This window comes from Castor canadensis, chromosome 7 (assembly GCF_047511655.1).
Source record: "Castor canadensis chromosome 7, mCasCan1.hap1v2, whole genome shotgun sequence".
NCBI classification, from domain to species: domain Eukaryota; kingdom Metazoa; phylum Chordata; class Mammalia; order Rodentia; family Castoridae; genus Castor; species Castor canadensis.
This window is the reverse complement of record NC_133392.1, coordinates 143,544,963-143,562,063: the sequence shown is the minus strand read 5'-3', so window position 1 is coordinate 143,562,063 and position 17,101 is coordinate 143,544,963. Positions and strand designations below refer to the sequence as shown.

Genomic DNA, 17,101 nt, shown 5'->3' with positions numbered 1-17,101 from the left:
GCCATGTTGCCTATCTTCTTTTTCTTTTTTTTTTTTTTGCTTTTTGCTGATCCAGTGTGACATCTGAGATACTCTCTGGACTTTTTCTTAATATTTAAATATAGTGCCCATCAAAGTAATCTGGGAACCAAAGGCAAATAGTAAGGTGGAGAAAGATCTGGCTGTGGAGTTAGGCATACCCCCAAGCCAGGTGTGGTGGTACACGCCTGTAGTCCCAGCTATGAGAAGATTGCTTGAGCCCAGGAGTTCAAGGCCATCTTGGGCAACATAGTAAGACCCCGTGTTTAAAAAAATCAGCTCTGTGACTGGGGAGTTACTTAACTTTCCTGAGCTGAAGTTTCCCCATTAGTAAAGTGGGGCCATAATAGAATCTATCTCAGAGTTGTTGCAAGGATTAGCAAAAAAGGTAGGCAGTATACCAGCATGGCGTTGCCAGGATCCCGCTCTGCCACCCATTCATCAGATAGATCTGGGCAAAGCACCTCCTGCAGACAGGTCCAAGTCCCTACGTCCCATGGTGCCACCAGAACCCACATGGTGCCTGCCGCTGAAGGGACCTAACACCCATTTCTCTGTTGCAGCATCCTTCTTGATGAGGAGGGTCACATCAAACTCACTGGTGAGTGGAGGGCTCCTGTCCCCTCCAGCCCCAGGGGAGGATAAAAGGGGCTCCTGATAGGTCTCAGCTGAGGACTGGGGGCTCACTCTTCCTGAGAGATGGTGCCAGTTCCTCAGAAGGGGTTAAACTCTGGGCTATGAACTTGGAACAGCCCAGGTTGGATTCGTATTATATAACCGTGGATGAGTCACCTGTCCTCTCTAGGCTTTAACTTCCTCCTGAGTGTCATGGAGGTGATGCTGTCAAGCCTCTGGACAGGGGAGCTGAATGTGTAAAAGGTGGCAGCAAGGAAAGCAGAGATCCTAAAGATGTGACCTGTGCTCTCACTACAGACTTTGGCCTGAGCAAGGAGGCCATTGACCACGAGAAGAAAGCCTACTCCTTCTGCGGGACAGTGGAGTACATGGCCCCTGAAGTTGTCAACCGCCAGGGCCACACCCACAGTGCGGATTGGTGGTCCTATGGGGTGTTGATGGTGAGTCCCAGGCCAGGGGTAAAGGATCCAGCCTCAGTCTCTGGCCTGTTTCATCATCTGTGCAGCGAGGGGGTTGGTCGTGTCCAAGGCTCTCCTGTCCTCTCACAGTCAAGCTCACTTTGCCCTGCATGCTGCCACATTTTCCTTCCTTGGAAGGGTCCTGGGATTGGGATTGACAGGCGTCCCTGACCTGGCTCAGGCTTTTTCTTGGCTTCAGGCCCCTAGTGCTGCTCCTGGAGGTCTAGGTTGGCAGAGGGGAGAGGAACAGACATAATCCTAGCTCCAGGTAGATTTGGAGGGTCAATAGACCAGCAAGAATCCTGGGACTGGAGTAGGGTGGCCTGGCTGGGAAGAGGAAGGGGGGTGTGGGAGAAAGGGATCAGAGCCTGAATGGACCTTTGTCTTCTACAGTTTGAGATGCTGACAGGCTCCCTGCCCTTCCAGGGGAAGGACCGGAAAGAGACCATGACCTTGATTTTGAAGTAAGCACCATTCCTGCCCTGGTCTCACAGAGATTCCACCCATGCCATCCCAGTTGGGGGGCCAGAGAATTATACTGTCCCTACCTGCAGGGCCCCCTTTTTATCCACTGGGGCATGCAGAAGGAATCCCTGAAGTCTACGGGAGGTGAGTTAGTGGCTGGCTTGTCTGGACTGTTCCCAAAAAGGCATGGACAGAGGAGGAGGGGAGCTGGGGCTTTGGGGGGCAAGGCTCAGTCCTGATGAGACCCGGGGGCTGTTTCAGGGCAAAGCTAGGCATGCCCCAGTTTCTGAGCACGGAAGCTCAGAGTCTCCTGCGGGCCCTGTTCAAGAGGAATCCTGCCAACCGGCTCGGTAAGCAACCCCAGCACAGGGGAGGGGACTTAGTGGTGGGGAACAGGGTACAGCTGCAGCCTAGGCCACAGGGCCACATCTGGGGCTGAAAGGGGCTGTTGTCCTTTGTGTGGGTAGACAATGCTGCTGGCCACCCTGCTTTCTGGCTTCATATGTGGTGTTAGGGCGGGGGGTGACCTGTGTGTAGGCGGAAGGCAGGAACTGAGTCATCTCCACTCCCTCTGGGGACAAGGACAGAGGCCCCCACACAGCTTCTCTGCCAAGATTGCTGGCTCAAGAGAAGGGACATGAGTTCAGGGGTGAGAAGACTCAGGTCCCAGTCCCAGCTGTGTCAGTCCCCACCGCCTGGCACATGGCAGTCCCTCAGTAAATGTTTGTTGAGCGAATAAGTACAATTTATGAGCTCTGTGACCTGGACAGGTGACTTTACTTCTCTGAGCGCCAGGTTTCTTTTCTCAATGGAGAGGATGATCCCAAGCTACTGCAGGGATCTGTGGATTAAATGAGGTTTCATGGACGTGCCTGATGTGTAGTAGTGGTCAGTATGTGTTTTATTTCCTTGGCTCCTGAGTTTGCTTGGACCATGACCAGCTTCATAAGGTCCAGTCCAGGTCCCTGGTTGAATGGAGTGAGGGTGGGTTTTACTGTTAAAAACGAAAAGGATAAGATGAGCAGAGACAAGACCCACATTGGCAGGCCACAGGGAGCCACTGTTGATCTCAGAATAGTCCAGCTTCAGTCCTGACCATGGCCTTGACAAGTTGCCTAACTTCTCTGGGCCTTCCTTCTTCAATTAGTACTTTGGAACTTGATCATCAGAGGCTCCATAAAGTAGAAAATGCTGAGCAGACAACAGGCTTTAGGGTGATAGTTGGGTTAATTCACATCAGGGTGAGCACATCCTGTCTCCTGTCCCAGCAGCTGGTTGCAGACCATTGTTCAGCTGCTTGGTGAGCAGGGGTAGTTGTTGGTTTGGACCACTCAGTGGCAGACCTTTCATTTGGACTCTTTCAGGCTCAGGCCCTGACGGAGCAGAGGAAATCAAACGGCACATCTTCTACTCCACCATTGACTGGAATGTGAGTGTGTCCATGCATGCAGGGCTCCAGTGGTGTAGGCTACACAAAGGGTGGTGGAAGGGGAAGAAAGGAAAGGTGGTGGGAGGGGCCTCTGCCAACTGTGACCTCAAAAGTGGGAGTGGGAATGGGAAAAAAAAAAAAGTGGGAGTGGAGGGTGATGACTGGCCCTTGAAGGCAGGGCTGACCTCCCCAGGCAGGCAGTTCTGCTGTTGTCTGCTGGGCAGCATGGCCTCTGCTTCTCCTGTCTGGGGCTTCTGGTGGGCTGTGGAGGCACTGTGGTGACCAGAGCTCCGGCCCCACCTTGCAGAAGCTCTACCGTCGTGAGATCAAGCCACCCTTCAAGCCTGCTGTGGCTCAGCCTGATGACACCTTCTACTTTGACACAGAGTTTACATCCCGCACACCCAGAGGTGTGTCCCTTGTGTGGTTTGTCCCGGGCTGGTGCAGGAAGGAAGCAAGGAGTCAGGGGCACCTTGGGACATAGAGGTGGTTAGGGACTCTGGCATGCCCGGGTGTGTGGGTAGACAGGCAGTGAGTGTCTAGTTCCATAGGACTCTGACTGTGTCCCTGCCTCATGCTGCCTGACTCTCTTGCTCCTGGGCTCTTTGGGCCTCTTTGTGTCTCAGTGAGGGGGCGAGGTGTGTGGGTGGGTAGGCCACAATAGGAAAGTGAGGACCCTTGTCCCAGGCATCTTCCAGCCCACTGGAAAGATTAAACACATCAGGCCTGCAAGTCTTGTCAGAGGTAAGGAATCTGACCCAGCAAAACCAGGTGGAGACATTCTGGCAAAGCAGAGGTGACAGTGCCCTCAGGTCAGAGGCAAGTGTGGGAATCAGCTTTGACCTTCTGACTGCTAGGCCTCAGTATACTTATTCTAGAACTTAGGCAAGCCACTGATCCACCATTCCTGGGGGCTTCTGCAAGAAATCAGTGAGTAGCCAGGGGTCCGGGGCTCATGCCTGTAATCCTAGCTATTCAGGAGACAGAGATCAGGAGGATCATGGTTTAAAGCCAACCCAAGCAAAATAGTTCATGAGACCCTATCTTGAAAATACGCAGCACAAAAAGGGCTAGCAGAATGTCTCAAGTGGTAGAGTGCCTGCCTAGCAAGCGTGAGGCCCTAAGTTCAAACCCCAGTACCACCAAAAAAAAAAAAAAAAGAAAGAAAAGAGCCCTTTAAGGACATGCTTTTGTAGAAGGGTTACTTTTCTTACTGTAGGTTGCACACCACTGGTGACTGGGAGCTCAGCACTTCTCCGAGCAGTCTGTCTCCTCGTTATACATTTATCTGCAAGTACATATCAGGTCCCTACTTGGTGCTAGCCATAGGGGAAATGATGGTGAACAAGTAGACCCTTCATGTGACTCAGGCTATTGTTGGAAGAGAGGCTCATGGGATCAAAAGGCTGTAGGACAGTGTCAGACAAACTTCTGAGAGGAGACAATGTGTGAGCTGAGCCTTAAAGTGTAGACAAGGAATAGATTATCTGGTCAGAGGGAACAGCATGTGTAATGGCTCAGAGACCCCTTTAAGAATATGGGACGTGCAGCAGGGCTGAGTTGCAGAATGGGGAGAAAGGAGGCTAAGACTACAGGGACCTCAATTGCCTGACGTAAGGAGTTGGGGCAAAGGGGAGCATGTGAAGGGTGCAGGCAGGGTGGCAGATTTGTGGTTACTGGGTACAGTGCAAAAGATGGACCTTAAGAGGCAAATCTGAGGCAGGAAAAAGGTATACAGGACATTTTAGCTAGGGTGGAGGCCATATGTGGGAGTCTTACACTCCTTATGTGACAGTATTGGGCTGGACTAAATGGGAACAGATAGGCTAAGGCCTGGGATCCTTGGGTCCTTTATAGGCTCTCACCATGGCCAGCTACTGAGGCAGGCCAAGACCTACTGTGGTATCCTTTACTGGGCTGCCTTAGGGTCAAGTGCACCTCTCAGGCTCATGTCTCCCTTTGGCCCTTACAGATTCCCCAGGCATCCCCCCCAGCGCTGGAGCCCATCAACTGTTCCGTGGCTTCAGCTTTGTGGCCACTGGCCTGATGGAGGATGACGGCAAGCCTCGGGCCACACAGGCCCCCTTGCACTCCGTGGTACAGGTGAGGGAGGCAGGGGACTCCTGCTCCTTTTCCACCCAGGAACCACAAGGCAGAACAACTAAGAGCACAGGCTCTGCAGCTGGACAGGCCTGAATCCAACCCTGAAAGATCCTCCAAGTTCCTGGACCCTCACTTTGAGCGTGTAAAATGGGTGTGATAATGCCTGCCTCACATGGTGTTTCTGATAATTAGATGAAAACCAGAGTATACTTTTCCTGGCACAGAACCAGGGTCTGTGTAAATGCCAGAGAATGCCTAGAGGGTGGAGTGAGTACCTGACAGAGTGGGTGGCAGGGGACTTGTGTGTCCTCCCTTTCATCCCTTATTTGTACACTACACTGCCCCACAGAAAGTTTAAAGGTGAGAGGCAAGAGTTCATTGCCTGGGTTCAGAGCTTACAAGGTAAGTGACTTTGGATGAGACACCTCCCTGGTGCCTCAGTTTTCTCATCTGTTAGTGGTTTAATGATAGAACCTTCCTCTATACAGTAGTTGTGAGGAATATCTGAGCTAATACATATAAATTTAAGGCAACTATGTAATTTATTGTCCAAACTGGAACATCTTTGTCCAGGACAAATATTAAACCAGATCAGGTACGAGGACAATAGGCACAAACCAAGGCTGTCCACAGGACCTGTGGCTACCTGATGAACGTGCTTAAAATAGTGCTTTTCACTAAGTATCACGTGCACATATACTATAGTTAATCGCGGAAACTTGAGACACTCCATGAAGCAGGTTCTGACACCCCAAAAAGGGAAAACAACTCACCTAAAATAAGGTGGAAAGCACCATTTAAGTGGCAGAGCTGGAACCCAGTTCCAAGCTTCTGTGCCCCTCTCAGGCCTGCCCAGGCTTCTCAGAACCACAAACCTCTCAAGTGCGCCCCCTCCTCTACCTCTGACTGCAGACAGCAGTCCAGGCCAGCAGGGAAACAGCAAATGTGTCCATTGTATAGAGTAGAAAACTGAGGTCCAGAGAGTGGCAGATTCTCGCCTGAGGTCACACAGCCATCACTACACAGGCCTCTTGACTCTTTCCCTAGGTCATCTTCACTGAGCAAAGGCCCTGGTGCTAGGGATGACCCTTGGCACTTTGGAGCCATGGTCAGTCCCACCTGTCTGTCTCCTACAGCAACTCCATGGGAAAAACCTGGTTTTTAGTGATGGCTACGTGGTAAAAGAGACGATTGGTGTGGGCTCCTACTCTGTATGCAAGCGTTGTGTCCACAAGGCCACCAACATGGAGTATGCTGTCAAGGTAGGCCTCCTGACCACATTTGGCTGAGGCTGCCAGGCTGGGGGTGAGGCTAAGACAGCTGTAGCCCTTTGGCAGGGAGGGTTGGGGCTTGAGGCTCCATGGATGGCAAAAGGTATGTGGCTGAGATCCCCAGACCCTCCAATGTGGGCTCTGTGTCAGGGAGGAACCCTGGAGTCTTTTCCTCCAGACTCTGCTACATGCACCCACTTTCTTCAGGTCATCGACAAGAGCAAGCGGGATCCCTCAGAAGAGATTGAGATTCTTCTGCGGTATGGGCAGCACCCCAACATCATCACCCTGAAGGATGTGAGTGGAGGTCCTTGAGACCACGCAGGCTGGGCTCACAACTCTAGCATTTGTCTTGAGCCCTACCGTTAGCTTTTTTTTTTTCTTTTTTGGTGGTACTGGGGTTTGAACTCAGGGCCTTCACATTGGGCCACACAGCCAGGCCTTTTTGTTGACGGGGTCTTTGAGATAGGGTCTTACAAACTATTTGCTCAGGGCAAATAGATCCTTCTGATGTCTGCCTCCTGAGTAGCTAGGATTACAGGTGTGAGCTGCCAGCGCCCAGCACCTTTAACTTCTGATCCTCCTTCCAGTTTATGGGGAGGGCAAGGGGACTCTGAGTCCTTCCACTGTGGCCACACCCCAAAGGCCCTCCATGGCATTCTCTGAGAGCTCTCCCTCCCACAGGGGACTAGGGCAGCATTCTCTGTCCAGGAAGACTATACCCCAGATGGGTGAAGGACCTGTCAGGGCCACTGAAACACAGCAGAACCCAGGCCTGAAGCACGTCATTCTACCCTGTGTGGGGAGCTGGTGACGGAGGGTCCAGGCCTCACAGTGAGGTCTTCCGGCAGGTGTATGACGATGGGAAGCATGTATACCTGGTGACAGAGCTGATGAGAGGCGGGGAACTACTGGACAAGATCCTGCGGCAGAAGTTCTTCTCGGAGCGGGAGGCCAGCTTCGTCCTGCACACCATCGGCAAGACTGTGGAGTACCTGCACTCACAGGGCGTAAGTAAGAGCGAGACGCGGGCGCCCAGGTCACACCGTCAGCAGAGTGCGAGAGCCAGGGACTGGCTGGGCACCGGCGCCTCATGCCTGCAATCTGTCTACTCAGGAGGTAAAGATCAAGAGGATCATGGTTCGAGGCCAGCCTGGGCAAATAGTTCACAAGGCCCTATCTTGAAAACACCCAATACGAAAAGGGCCGGCGGAGTGGCTCATGTGGTAGAGTACCTGCCCAGTAAGCGTGAGACCCTGAGTTCAAACCCCAGTGCTGCCAAAAAAAAAAAAAAACACAAACCATGGGCTGGCCCAGGAATAGCAGTCTCTAACTAGTCAGAAAGTGGGACACTAGGGGATGGGTGAGTGGACACATGGAGAGATGAAGGATGCTGGAGATGAGGGCACAGAGGAGCTGGAATGTCAGACAGGAATGGGGCTATGGCTGGAGGTGTGGCTCAAGCAGTAGAGGACCTGCCTAGCAAGCTCCATTCTTCCTCTGAGCCTCAGTCTTCTTACCTGTGAAGTAGGGTCAATAACAGCTTGTAACCCAGGCTTGTGAAAATCAGTTGAGATAATATAAGGAAACCTAACCTTACATTAGACTTTAGCATGGTGCCTAGCACACAGTAGGCACTGAATAAATATTCTTTTCCACAGTTTGGCCTCATCTTTCCATCCCTCCTTCTCTTTCTTACATCTGAGTTCATACTCCAGTTGTGAAAAAACTAAACAAAAAACAGGAACGTGGGCCAGAAGCTGCAGGGAGGAGTGGGTTTTGAATTAGGAAACTGCAGGCTTACTGTGGGGGCTTCAGAGGACTGGATTTGGCCATGAGCTAGTTGCTAGAACAGAGGAAGAGGATGCAGGAGGAAATGCTCCTGGAAATAGCAGGTGTTGCAGAAGAGGTATAGAGCCAAAGAACAGAACTTGGCCTTTATTGTTGCACGAGGCAGGCAAGCACTAGATGGCATGAGATCAAGGCCACAGAGTAGTGGAACGATAAGAGAAGTTCCTAATGGGTGTGAATTAACATGTGGTTCCCTCTGGATGAGGTGATGTTTTGGGGTGTTTCTGATTGGATGGAGTGGGGGTTAAGAATGCAGTCTCTGGAAGCCAACTGACTATGTCCAGGTCCTGGCTTCTCAGCTCACCTGTGTGTGCAGCTGGGAAAGCCACCTCACCTCTCTGAGATGCTCGCCATCTGCAGACTCCTGATGACAAAACTGCCATCTCACAGGATGGTTGTGGGATAGAGCAGAACAGTTCACTAAGACAGGCTGGTGGTGAACACTGCAGAAATATTAGGAGACAGATAGGACCCGACTGAACATATAGAAAACTATGAAGAAGCGCATAACCAGCCCCATATGTTCTCCAGCCAAATTCGAGAATGTCACAGCAGGCACAGTAGCTACCACCTGTAGCATCAGCACTCAGGAGGCTGAGGCAGGAGGATCACTTAGATCAGGAGTTCGAAGCCAGCCTGGACAACATAGTGAGACCCCCATCTCAAAAAAAAAAAAAAAAAAAAAAAAAGTCAAGATATTTACCGTATTTGCTGCTTCTTTCTTTCTCTCCTTTCCTTCCTTTCTTCCTCCCCCCATCTTTTCCCTTCTCTTCTTGTTTCCCCCTCCCTTCCTACCTTTCTTTTTTGTTGTTGCTAAAGTGTTTTTCTCATCTTTTTATGGGGAGAAAGTTCAAATCTATAGAAAAGCTAAAAGAATAATACAATAAAATGCATTTTTCTCTAGAGTAACCATTTTAACAGCCTGCCACATTTGTTTCCTTTCTTTTCTGCCTTTTTTTTTTTTTTTTTGTGGCAGTACTAGGGTTTGAATTCAAAACCTCATGTTTTCTAGGCAGGCCCTCTACCACTTGAGCTACCATACCAGTCATTTTGTGTTGGGTATTTTCAAGATAGGATCTCACAAGCTATTTGCCCAGGCTGACTTCAAACCTCAATCCTCCTGATCTCTGCCTCCTAAGTATCTAGGATTACAGGCGTGAGCCACCAGCATGTGGCTCTGTACCTCATACATACAAGTATGTGTTTCTGAGGATGTATTTGAAAGGAAGTTTCAGGCCTTTTGACACTTGACCTATAAATAGCACTAAAGTTTTGTTTGTTTTTGTTTTGTTTGTGGGACTTTGGGTTCAGGACTTGATGCTTGCTAGGTAGGCACTCTACAGTTTGAGCCATGCCTCCAGCTCTGTTTTGTTTTGTTTTTGGAACTTGAATCCATGGTCTTGTTCATGCTCTACCACCAAGCCACACACCCAGTTGCTAAAGCTGACATCTTAAAGCATGTCCCAGACCCCACATCATCTTAAGACATACAACTCTAAAAACAGTGGGCAGTTGTTTTCACACAGCTAACAAAATTCACAATCATTTGTTTCCATATAAATCCATAGACCCATTTTACCCAATGTCCTTTCACTAATAGCTTTTTGTAATTGGCTTATTGGAACCATGATCTGCAAAGCTGACACATTTTCCATTCTGCTGTTGTGTCTGAGTCTCTCTTGTGTACTTTCTCTCCTTTTGGTGGTGCTGGGGGTTGAATTCAGGGCCTTGTAGGCAGGCATTCTACCTCTCGAGGCACTCCACCAGCCCATCTCTCTCTCTCCCTCTCATCTTCTGAGACATATCCCTGCTATGTTGTCCAAGCTGGTCTTGAACTCTTAGATTTACATTGATCCTCCCACCTCAGCCTCCTGAGTAGCTGAGACTACAGCACATGCTATGTGCCTGGCTTAAGTCTTTTTTTGGAGGAGGGCGGGCAGAGACAGGGTCTTGCTATGTAGCCCACGTTGGCCTAGAACTCATTGTGTGGCCCAGGTTGACCTCAAATTCATGATCCTCTTACCTCTGCCTCTTGAGTGCTGGGAGTACAGGAGTGCACCCAGTTTCTTCTTTTTTTTTTTTTAAGTAAAATTTGTGTGCAGTAGATGTTAAGTTCACCCATGCCACCTCCACAGTAGGACCTCCCACTTGTTGAAGAGACCAGTTGTTCTTGTGAAATGCCCCACATTCTGAATTTGTCTGTTTGCTTCCTGGTGACATCATTTGCATTGTTCTTCATTGTCTGTATTCCTGGTAAACTGCAAGTTACTCTATTAATTAGATTCAGCTTCAAATGTTTTCTGTCGGGGGGTGGAAAAGGTTCAGAAAGCTAGGATTTGGAACGGAAATCAGCATGTAGTGTGCTTACCTATGACAGACCATTGACCTGCAAGGAGCTGCAGTCATCTTTGTTCTAGCCAGATCGTGTCTGTAGAGGACAAGGAAGGCTGTAAAAAAGGGGCTCCTTGTGACCATGTGTCACTACCATCCACACCTGATTGTATTGATTACTGGGTGGAAATCACAATGTCATTGCTGGCCTTGAGACAGCTCAAACTCAGATCTCAAGTTCAAACACTTGTAGGACCTGAGTTGTGTTCAAGTATTTATTTAACAAAAAAATTACCTGATTTGTGCTTATGTACTAGCCCTATTTTTTTTTTTTCAGTAGTGGGGCTTAAACTCAGAGCCTTCACCTTGAGCCACTCCACCAGCCCTATTTTTGTGAAAGGTTTTTTGAGATAGGGTCTCGAGAACTATTTGCCTGGACTGACTTCGAACAGTGATCCTCCTGAACTCTGCCTCCTGAGTAGCTGGGATTACAGGCATGAGCCACCGGCACCTGGCCTAGTCCTCCTTTTGCACAACCAAATATTTGCATTTATGTTCTTCGTGGGCATTCTGCAACAAAACAATAAAAAAGAGAAAAAAAAGGCTGGTGGAATGGCTCAAGTGATAGAGTGTCTGCTTAGCAAGGGTGAGGTCTTGAGTTCAAACTGCACTGCTGCCAAAAAAAAAAAAAAGAAGGCGAGGTCATCACGCACTGAGTGGGAAGCACAGTGTGCTTCATCTTGCATCACGTCTGTGAGCACACAGCTTCATGTTCCCCTGCTATTAACACGTTAGATGGTACCAGTCCCATCTCAGTGTAAAGACTCGTATCTAATAGTTTCATCCTTTTAGGATCTTGAGTCAATTCATTAGAGTGTATAAAAAAATGGCAATGTCTGATTACAGCTAACTTATTTGGAGGAATTATTTTATTAAAAGGAATTTTACCTCATAACCAAAGCTTCACTTTGGTTACCACGTGTGTTTTTAATGGTAATGTTTGAAGTGGCTTTGGATTCTGAAATGATCATTGCAAACAGACTAATATTTAAACATGTCAGATCAGAGAGCAAATGTGTTTCCTTTTCCTGTTTCATTTGTAAGTGAGTACTAGTTTAAAGTTACCCTCAAGGGATGTAGCTCAGTGGTAGAACACTTACTTGCCCAGCATGTGAGAGGCCCTGGGTTTGATCCTTGGCACTGCAAAAAATAATTATAATACTAGAGTGAGGTTTACCTATAATGCCAGCACTCAGGGGGCTGAGGCAGGAGGATCATGAATTTGAGGCGAGCCTGAGCTACACAGTCGAGATCCTGTCTCAAAAAAAAGAAAAGACTAAAAAGAAGAAAGTTATCCTCAAGATTTAGAAGACAGAGCCAAGCCAGTGAGCTAACAGTGGATCACCCGAAGCTCAGAGCAAGGACAAATTTTCTTTCTTTCTCTTTTTGGTGGCACTAGGCTTTTTTTGTTGTTTTTGTTTTTTTAGTACTGGGGCTTGAACTCAGGGCCTACGCCTTGAGCCCCTCCACCAGCTCTTTTTTGTGAAGGGTTTTTTCAAGATAGGGTCTCTTGAACTGTTTGCACCTGGCTTGGCACTGGGCTTTGATCTCAGGGCCACATACTTGCTAGGCAGGCGTTCTACCACTTGAGTCACTCCACCAGCCCTTTTTAGGGGTTGGGTATATTCAAAATAGGATCTCACCAACTGTTTGTCCAGGCTGTCTTCGAACCTCAATCCTCCTGATCTCTGCCTCCTGAGTAGCTAGGATTATAGCTGTGAGCCACCAGCGCCCAGCTAAGGACAAGCTTTCTAGAGTAGGAAATGTCTCCAAAAGTAGTGAGCCCCTCCGGAATGGTGTGCAAACTCCAAGTACAGACAGACTGTCACTTAAAGGAAATTGTCCCTTTCCCAAAGCCAGGAATTCATAGATCACCAATGTTTCTGGCCCTTTCCAAGTACCAGGGACAGCTGATGAGGACATAGGAAACTCTGTTGTTAAGGAACTTGGAGGGGATTCTCTGGGTTGGTTTGGCACCTGCAGTAGGTATTGTCTATAAGGTGGGATCCATGCTAGGCACCACGGGCTCATGTCCGTAATCCTAGCTACTTAGGAGGCAGAAATCAAGAGGATCGAGGTTCAAAGCCAGCTCAGGCAAATAGTTTGTGAGACCCTATCTTGAAAGCACTCATCACAAAAAAGGGCTAGTGGAGTGACTAAAGGCGTAGGCCCTGAGTTCAAACCCCAGTACTACAAAAAAAAGCTGGGATCCAACAGAAGCTGACATATAAGAAGGGGAGACTAGGAACCAGGTCCACTGGGTTCCCTACTTGTTTTAAGAATATCTTTTATTGAAGTATAGTATAAACACAGAAGTATGCAAATCATGTCAATAAAATTTTCAAGAAGTGAACATATGCACATAACCAGCTTCCCGATCAATAAATGAGACTTTTTCAGTTCCCCAAATAGGACAGCCACTCTAAGCTAACTTTTTTTTTTGGCATCTTTTTCAGTTTGTTGGTTCTTGGGATTAAACCAGGGCCCTACACTTACTATGCAAGAGCTCTACCACCTGAGCCACATTCCCAGTCCTTTTGCTCTTAGTTTGTTTTTCAGGTAGGGTCTTGTGCTTTTTCCCTGGGCTGGCTTCAGACTGAAGTCCTCCTACCTCTGCCTTCCAAGTAGCTAGAACTACAGGCATGCACCACCATACCTGGGAAGAGTTTTGCTGTGTAACACAGGCTGGCCTTGACTCGTCATCCTCTTGCCTCAGCCTCCTGAATGCTGGGATTTCAGGCATGTGCCACCACACTTGGCTAAGCTAACTTCTCATAGCGTTCTCTGGATTTTGACACTCAACATTGTCTTTGAGACTTATCCATGTGGTTGTAGAACTGCAGTTAATTCATTCTTATTACTGGGTAGAATTCTACTGCGTGAACAGACCATGGTTGAATTGTGCATTCTGTTAATAGATACTGGGTTGTTACCAGCTATATGACTGTTACAAAATGCTGCTTGGATGGGCTAGTACCTGTCTTTTGGTGCAGGTGTGTACATTTTAATGTTGGTCATACAACTAGCGGTATAATTGCCTGGTTAGAGTGTATCCCTGTGTTCATTCCTAGCTGATAAAGCCAAATAGCTTTCTAAAATTGTGGTACCACCTAGACTGCTAACAGAAGAGTATGAGCATGCTGGTGCTTGCCAACACTTGATATTTTCCATCTTTTAGATCACAGCCCATTCTAGTAAGATAGGGAGTGGTATCTCACTGTGGCTTTTATGTGCATTTCTCTGATGGCTGATGAAGTTAGCCACCTCTTCATATGTTATTGTCATTTGAATGGCCTTTTTTAAAATGTCTGCCCAAGTCTTGACAATTTTTAAAAATCAGGTTGTCTGGCCCTTTTGTGTTATTTTCTAGCAGTAACAGCCTTTGTGCTGTGGATTTAGTAGTCAACCCTGTGCTTGGGCTTCTGTCTTTAGCCAGATGATTCGCACAGAACAGCTTTCTCTTTTTTTTGGTTGGTGGTAAAGACACTGTGGCAGCTTACACTACATGCCACTTTCCACAGGCCAGGCAGAGTTCACTCACTTAACTGTTCCAACAAACCTAGGCCAAAGGAGGGCTATCATGACCTCCATTGTGCAAATGAGAGGATTGAGGTTCTGGGAGCTCAAGAAGTAGGCTGAAGCCTCCCAGCTAATCTGGCTCCAGAGTCTGTGCTCTTAACCTGTGCCTGCAGCCCAGATGCTGCTTTGGGCAGCAAAGGTCCTACAATTTTCTTTTTCTCTTGTGGTGCTGAGGATCAAACCCAGGAAGCACTCTACCACTGAGCTACATCCCCATCCTTTGTCCTCTACTTTTATATGCTTCTTTCCAAGTAGTCATGATCTTAACATCCAGCATTACTTAGGGCTCAGCCCAGGCAATTCTGTGATTACTCTGATAACAGCGACATTCCCAAGCTGTGCTGAATACTTCTTCTCTTTCCTACAACCCTAGACTTTGGGTACTGTTATAAGCCCCATTTTGTAGGTGAGAAAACTGAAGGGTGGAGAGGCTGGTGACTCAGCTATGGAGAGTAAAGCCAGACTTCATGCTCTGGTCTGCTCACCTCTCTCCTGAGACTGACATCACAACTCTGCCAGAGGTCACAACCTGGTAACTCCACAGCTTCATTTGACCTGTACACATATTTTGTTCAGCCTGTAAGATATGGTGCAGGGGTTTTTTTTGTTTTGAGTTTGTGTTAGTAAGGTTTGGTGATTTGGCTGCTTTTGGAAAACTGGGCCCGAGTTGCTACGTGGTGACTGTCAGCTGGCAGCAAGGAGCAGGTGCCTGTCTTAGGCTGGTTGGCACAGTTCCCACTCAGCCTGGCTTCGCTCACTCTTGCCCAGCCTGTTGGGACCATCCATGCAGTGAGATGTGGGAATGTACCCTGTTCCCCCATGTACACACCTAATCTGAGGATCAGGCTGTAGAAGCACCCGTCGGACTTTTCCAAGCTCTGCTTTCCTTCTCTCCCCATCCTGTTCTATCAGACTTTGTCATTTCCCTACACTGTTAGGGTGGGGTAAGACCACAAACTTCTGTGTCCCTATTTCCCAAAAGTGTCATCTGTGCTGCACTGAACTGGAAAGACCCTGGAGTTGTGGTCAGAACTGGGTTCAAGTCTTATCTCTGCTTCTTACTTCACAAGCAAGTCATTTGTCTTCTCCAAACCTCAGTTTCCTCCTCTGCAAAATGGAACCAATAATCATTGTCTGCTCACTTACCAAAGTGTGGTGGGTAGCCCCAGAGAGATTATAACTGGGAAGTGACTTTTTTTTTTTTTTTTTTTTTTGTGGTACTAGGGTTTGAACTCAGGGCCTATACCTTGGCCCCTCTACTAGCCCTTTTTTGTGATGGGTTTTTTGTTTTGTTTTTTTTTTTTTTGAGATATAGTCTTGCGAATTATTTGCCTGGGCTGGCTTTGAACCATGATCCTCCTGCTCTCTGCCTCCTGAGTAGCTAGGATTACAGGCAAGAGCTGTCGCTGCCTGGCGAGAAGGGACTTTTAAAGCAGGACTATCACTTGTACAGGTGACCTCAGCCAAAGGGAACATCCCTGGCCTCTCAGCAGTGTGGCTGAACACTCTGAGGGAAAGAGAGTGCGTTCCCAAGGGCCTACACTGTACTCTGGGTCATGTGGTTGTGTTGGAAGGAGAGAGTTCAAGGGACTTCTTCAGGGCTTGGATCAACTCCCAGTGTGTCACTGAGGCCAGACTGTGGCATGCCCTTTCCTCTTCTTCTGCCTGGCACTCTTTGTGGAGGTGAACTGTGCTGAGCCATGTGTACCTAGTCTTCTCACTTCACGGGCACCTGCTGGAGGACTTGGGGCTCAACGGGGAGTATAAAAGAACTAGCTCAATAAAGCCAAGCAATTTGTGAGACAACTAATGTCACCTGCAAGGTGTCTCTGTGTTTTAAAGCTGTGATTTGGCTATTCACTACCCAAAGCTCACCTGGTGCTTGCTCTGTGCTGTGTGCTGGAGTCGAACTCCAGATACATGTGGTTAGAATTTCACCAAAGGAGCCTCCAGCGGCCTGAGCTCAGGGTACCTGAAAGAACCTAGTGTCCTGAGTCTGAAACAGATGGTAGATGGCGAACCTCCCATGCTAGGCTAGGGACGCAGGCTTTTATCTTGCAGATACTAAAGAGCCATTCAAAGTTTTTTTTTTTTTACCATGCCCAGGGAGCACCATTAGTTCCTGGGATCATGGGTGAGAACATGGTGAGTTTACTGTGGGATAGGTTGAGATTGAGGCTCCTTGGAACATCTAGCTGTTACCATCTGGTAGGCAACTGGATAGATGAGCCTGGACTCAGAAAAGTTCTGGACTAGGGTTAGAGAGCTGAGAGTGGTAATTAGGTGATGGTTAGAGGATTGACTATGAATAGAACCTTACAGAGGGGGAGGGGAAGAGTGAGGTGGCTCAGTCCCCTTATGGTACAGATAAGCAAATGGAGTCCAGAGGAAAGTTATTTGCTTATGCCCTCCCTGGAAGTTCATCTAGTCAACAGTTGTTTGCTGGTTCCAGGGACTATTTACTATGTATACTACAATTATTAAATATCAGAAACTATTCTATGCTGGGATACTCAGTGAGCAAATGCTCATGATGCTTACATTCCAGTGGGCAGATTCAGGAAGCAAATATTATGCCAAATGGTATAAAAAATAATGCAGGGCAAGCTGGGGATATAGCTCAATGCTAGAGCATGCTCCAAGGTCCTGAGTTCAATCCCCAGCACCCCCAAAAAAAAAAACAGGGTAAGAAGATTAAGGTGAGTGGGTGCTGATGGCTCATGCCTATAGTCCTAGCTACTCAAGAGGCAGAGATCAGGAGGATCAAGGTTTGAAGCCAGCCCAGGGAAATAGTTCATGAGACCCTGTCTTGAAAAAAGCCATCACAGAAAGGGCTGGTGGAGTGGCTTGAGGTAAAGGCCCTGAGTTCAAACCCCAGCACCGCCAAAAAAAAAAAAGAT

The 17,101-nt window shown here is 48.2% G+C and overlaps 1 protein-coding gene across 3 annotated transcripts in view; it reads left to right on the top strand.

Annotated features, from left to right (window-relative positions):
- Positions 1 to 17,101, top strand: part of Rps6ka1 (ribosomal protein S6 kinase A1) — a 40,852-nt gene that overhangs the window by 19,206 nt on the left and 4,545 nt on the right. For all 3 annotated transcript variants that reach the window (XM_020158756.2, XM_020158758.2, XM_020158755.2), the window contains 10 exons: positions 582 to 619; positions 952 to 1,094; positions 1,506 to 1,576; positions 1,839 to 1,927; positions 2,942 to 3,006; positions 3,314 to 3,416; positions 4,979 to 5,109; positions 6,246 to 6,371; positions 6,588 to 6,677; positions 7,232 to 7,390. In XM_020158756.2, the coding sequence (XP_020014345.1) occupies positions 582 to 619; positions 952 to 1,094; positions 1,506 to 1,576; positions 1,839 to 1,927; positions 2,942 to 3,006; positions 3,314 to 3,416; positions 4,979 to 5,109; positions 6,246 to 6,371; positions 6,588 to 6,677; positions 7,232 to 7,390 (1,015 nt within the window). The remainder of the gene's footprint in view (positions 1 to 581; positions 620 to 951; positions 1,095 to 1,505; positions 1,577 to 1,838; positions 1,928 to 2,941; positions 3,007 to 3,313; positions 3,417 to 4,978; positions 5,110 to 6,245; positions 6,372 to 6,587; positions 6,678 to 7,231; positions 7,391 to 17,101) is intronic.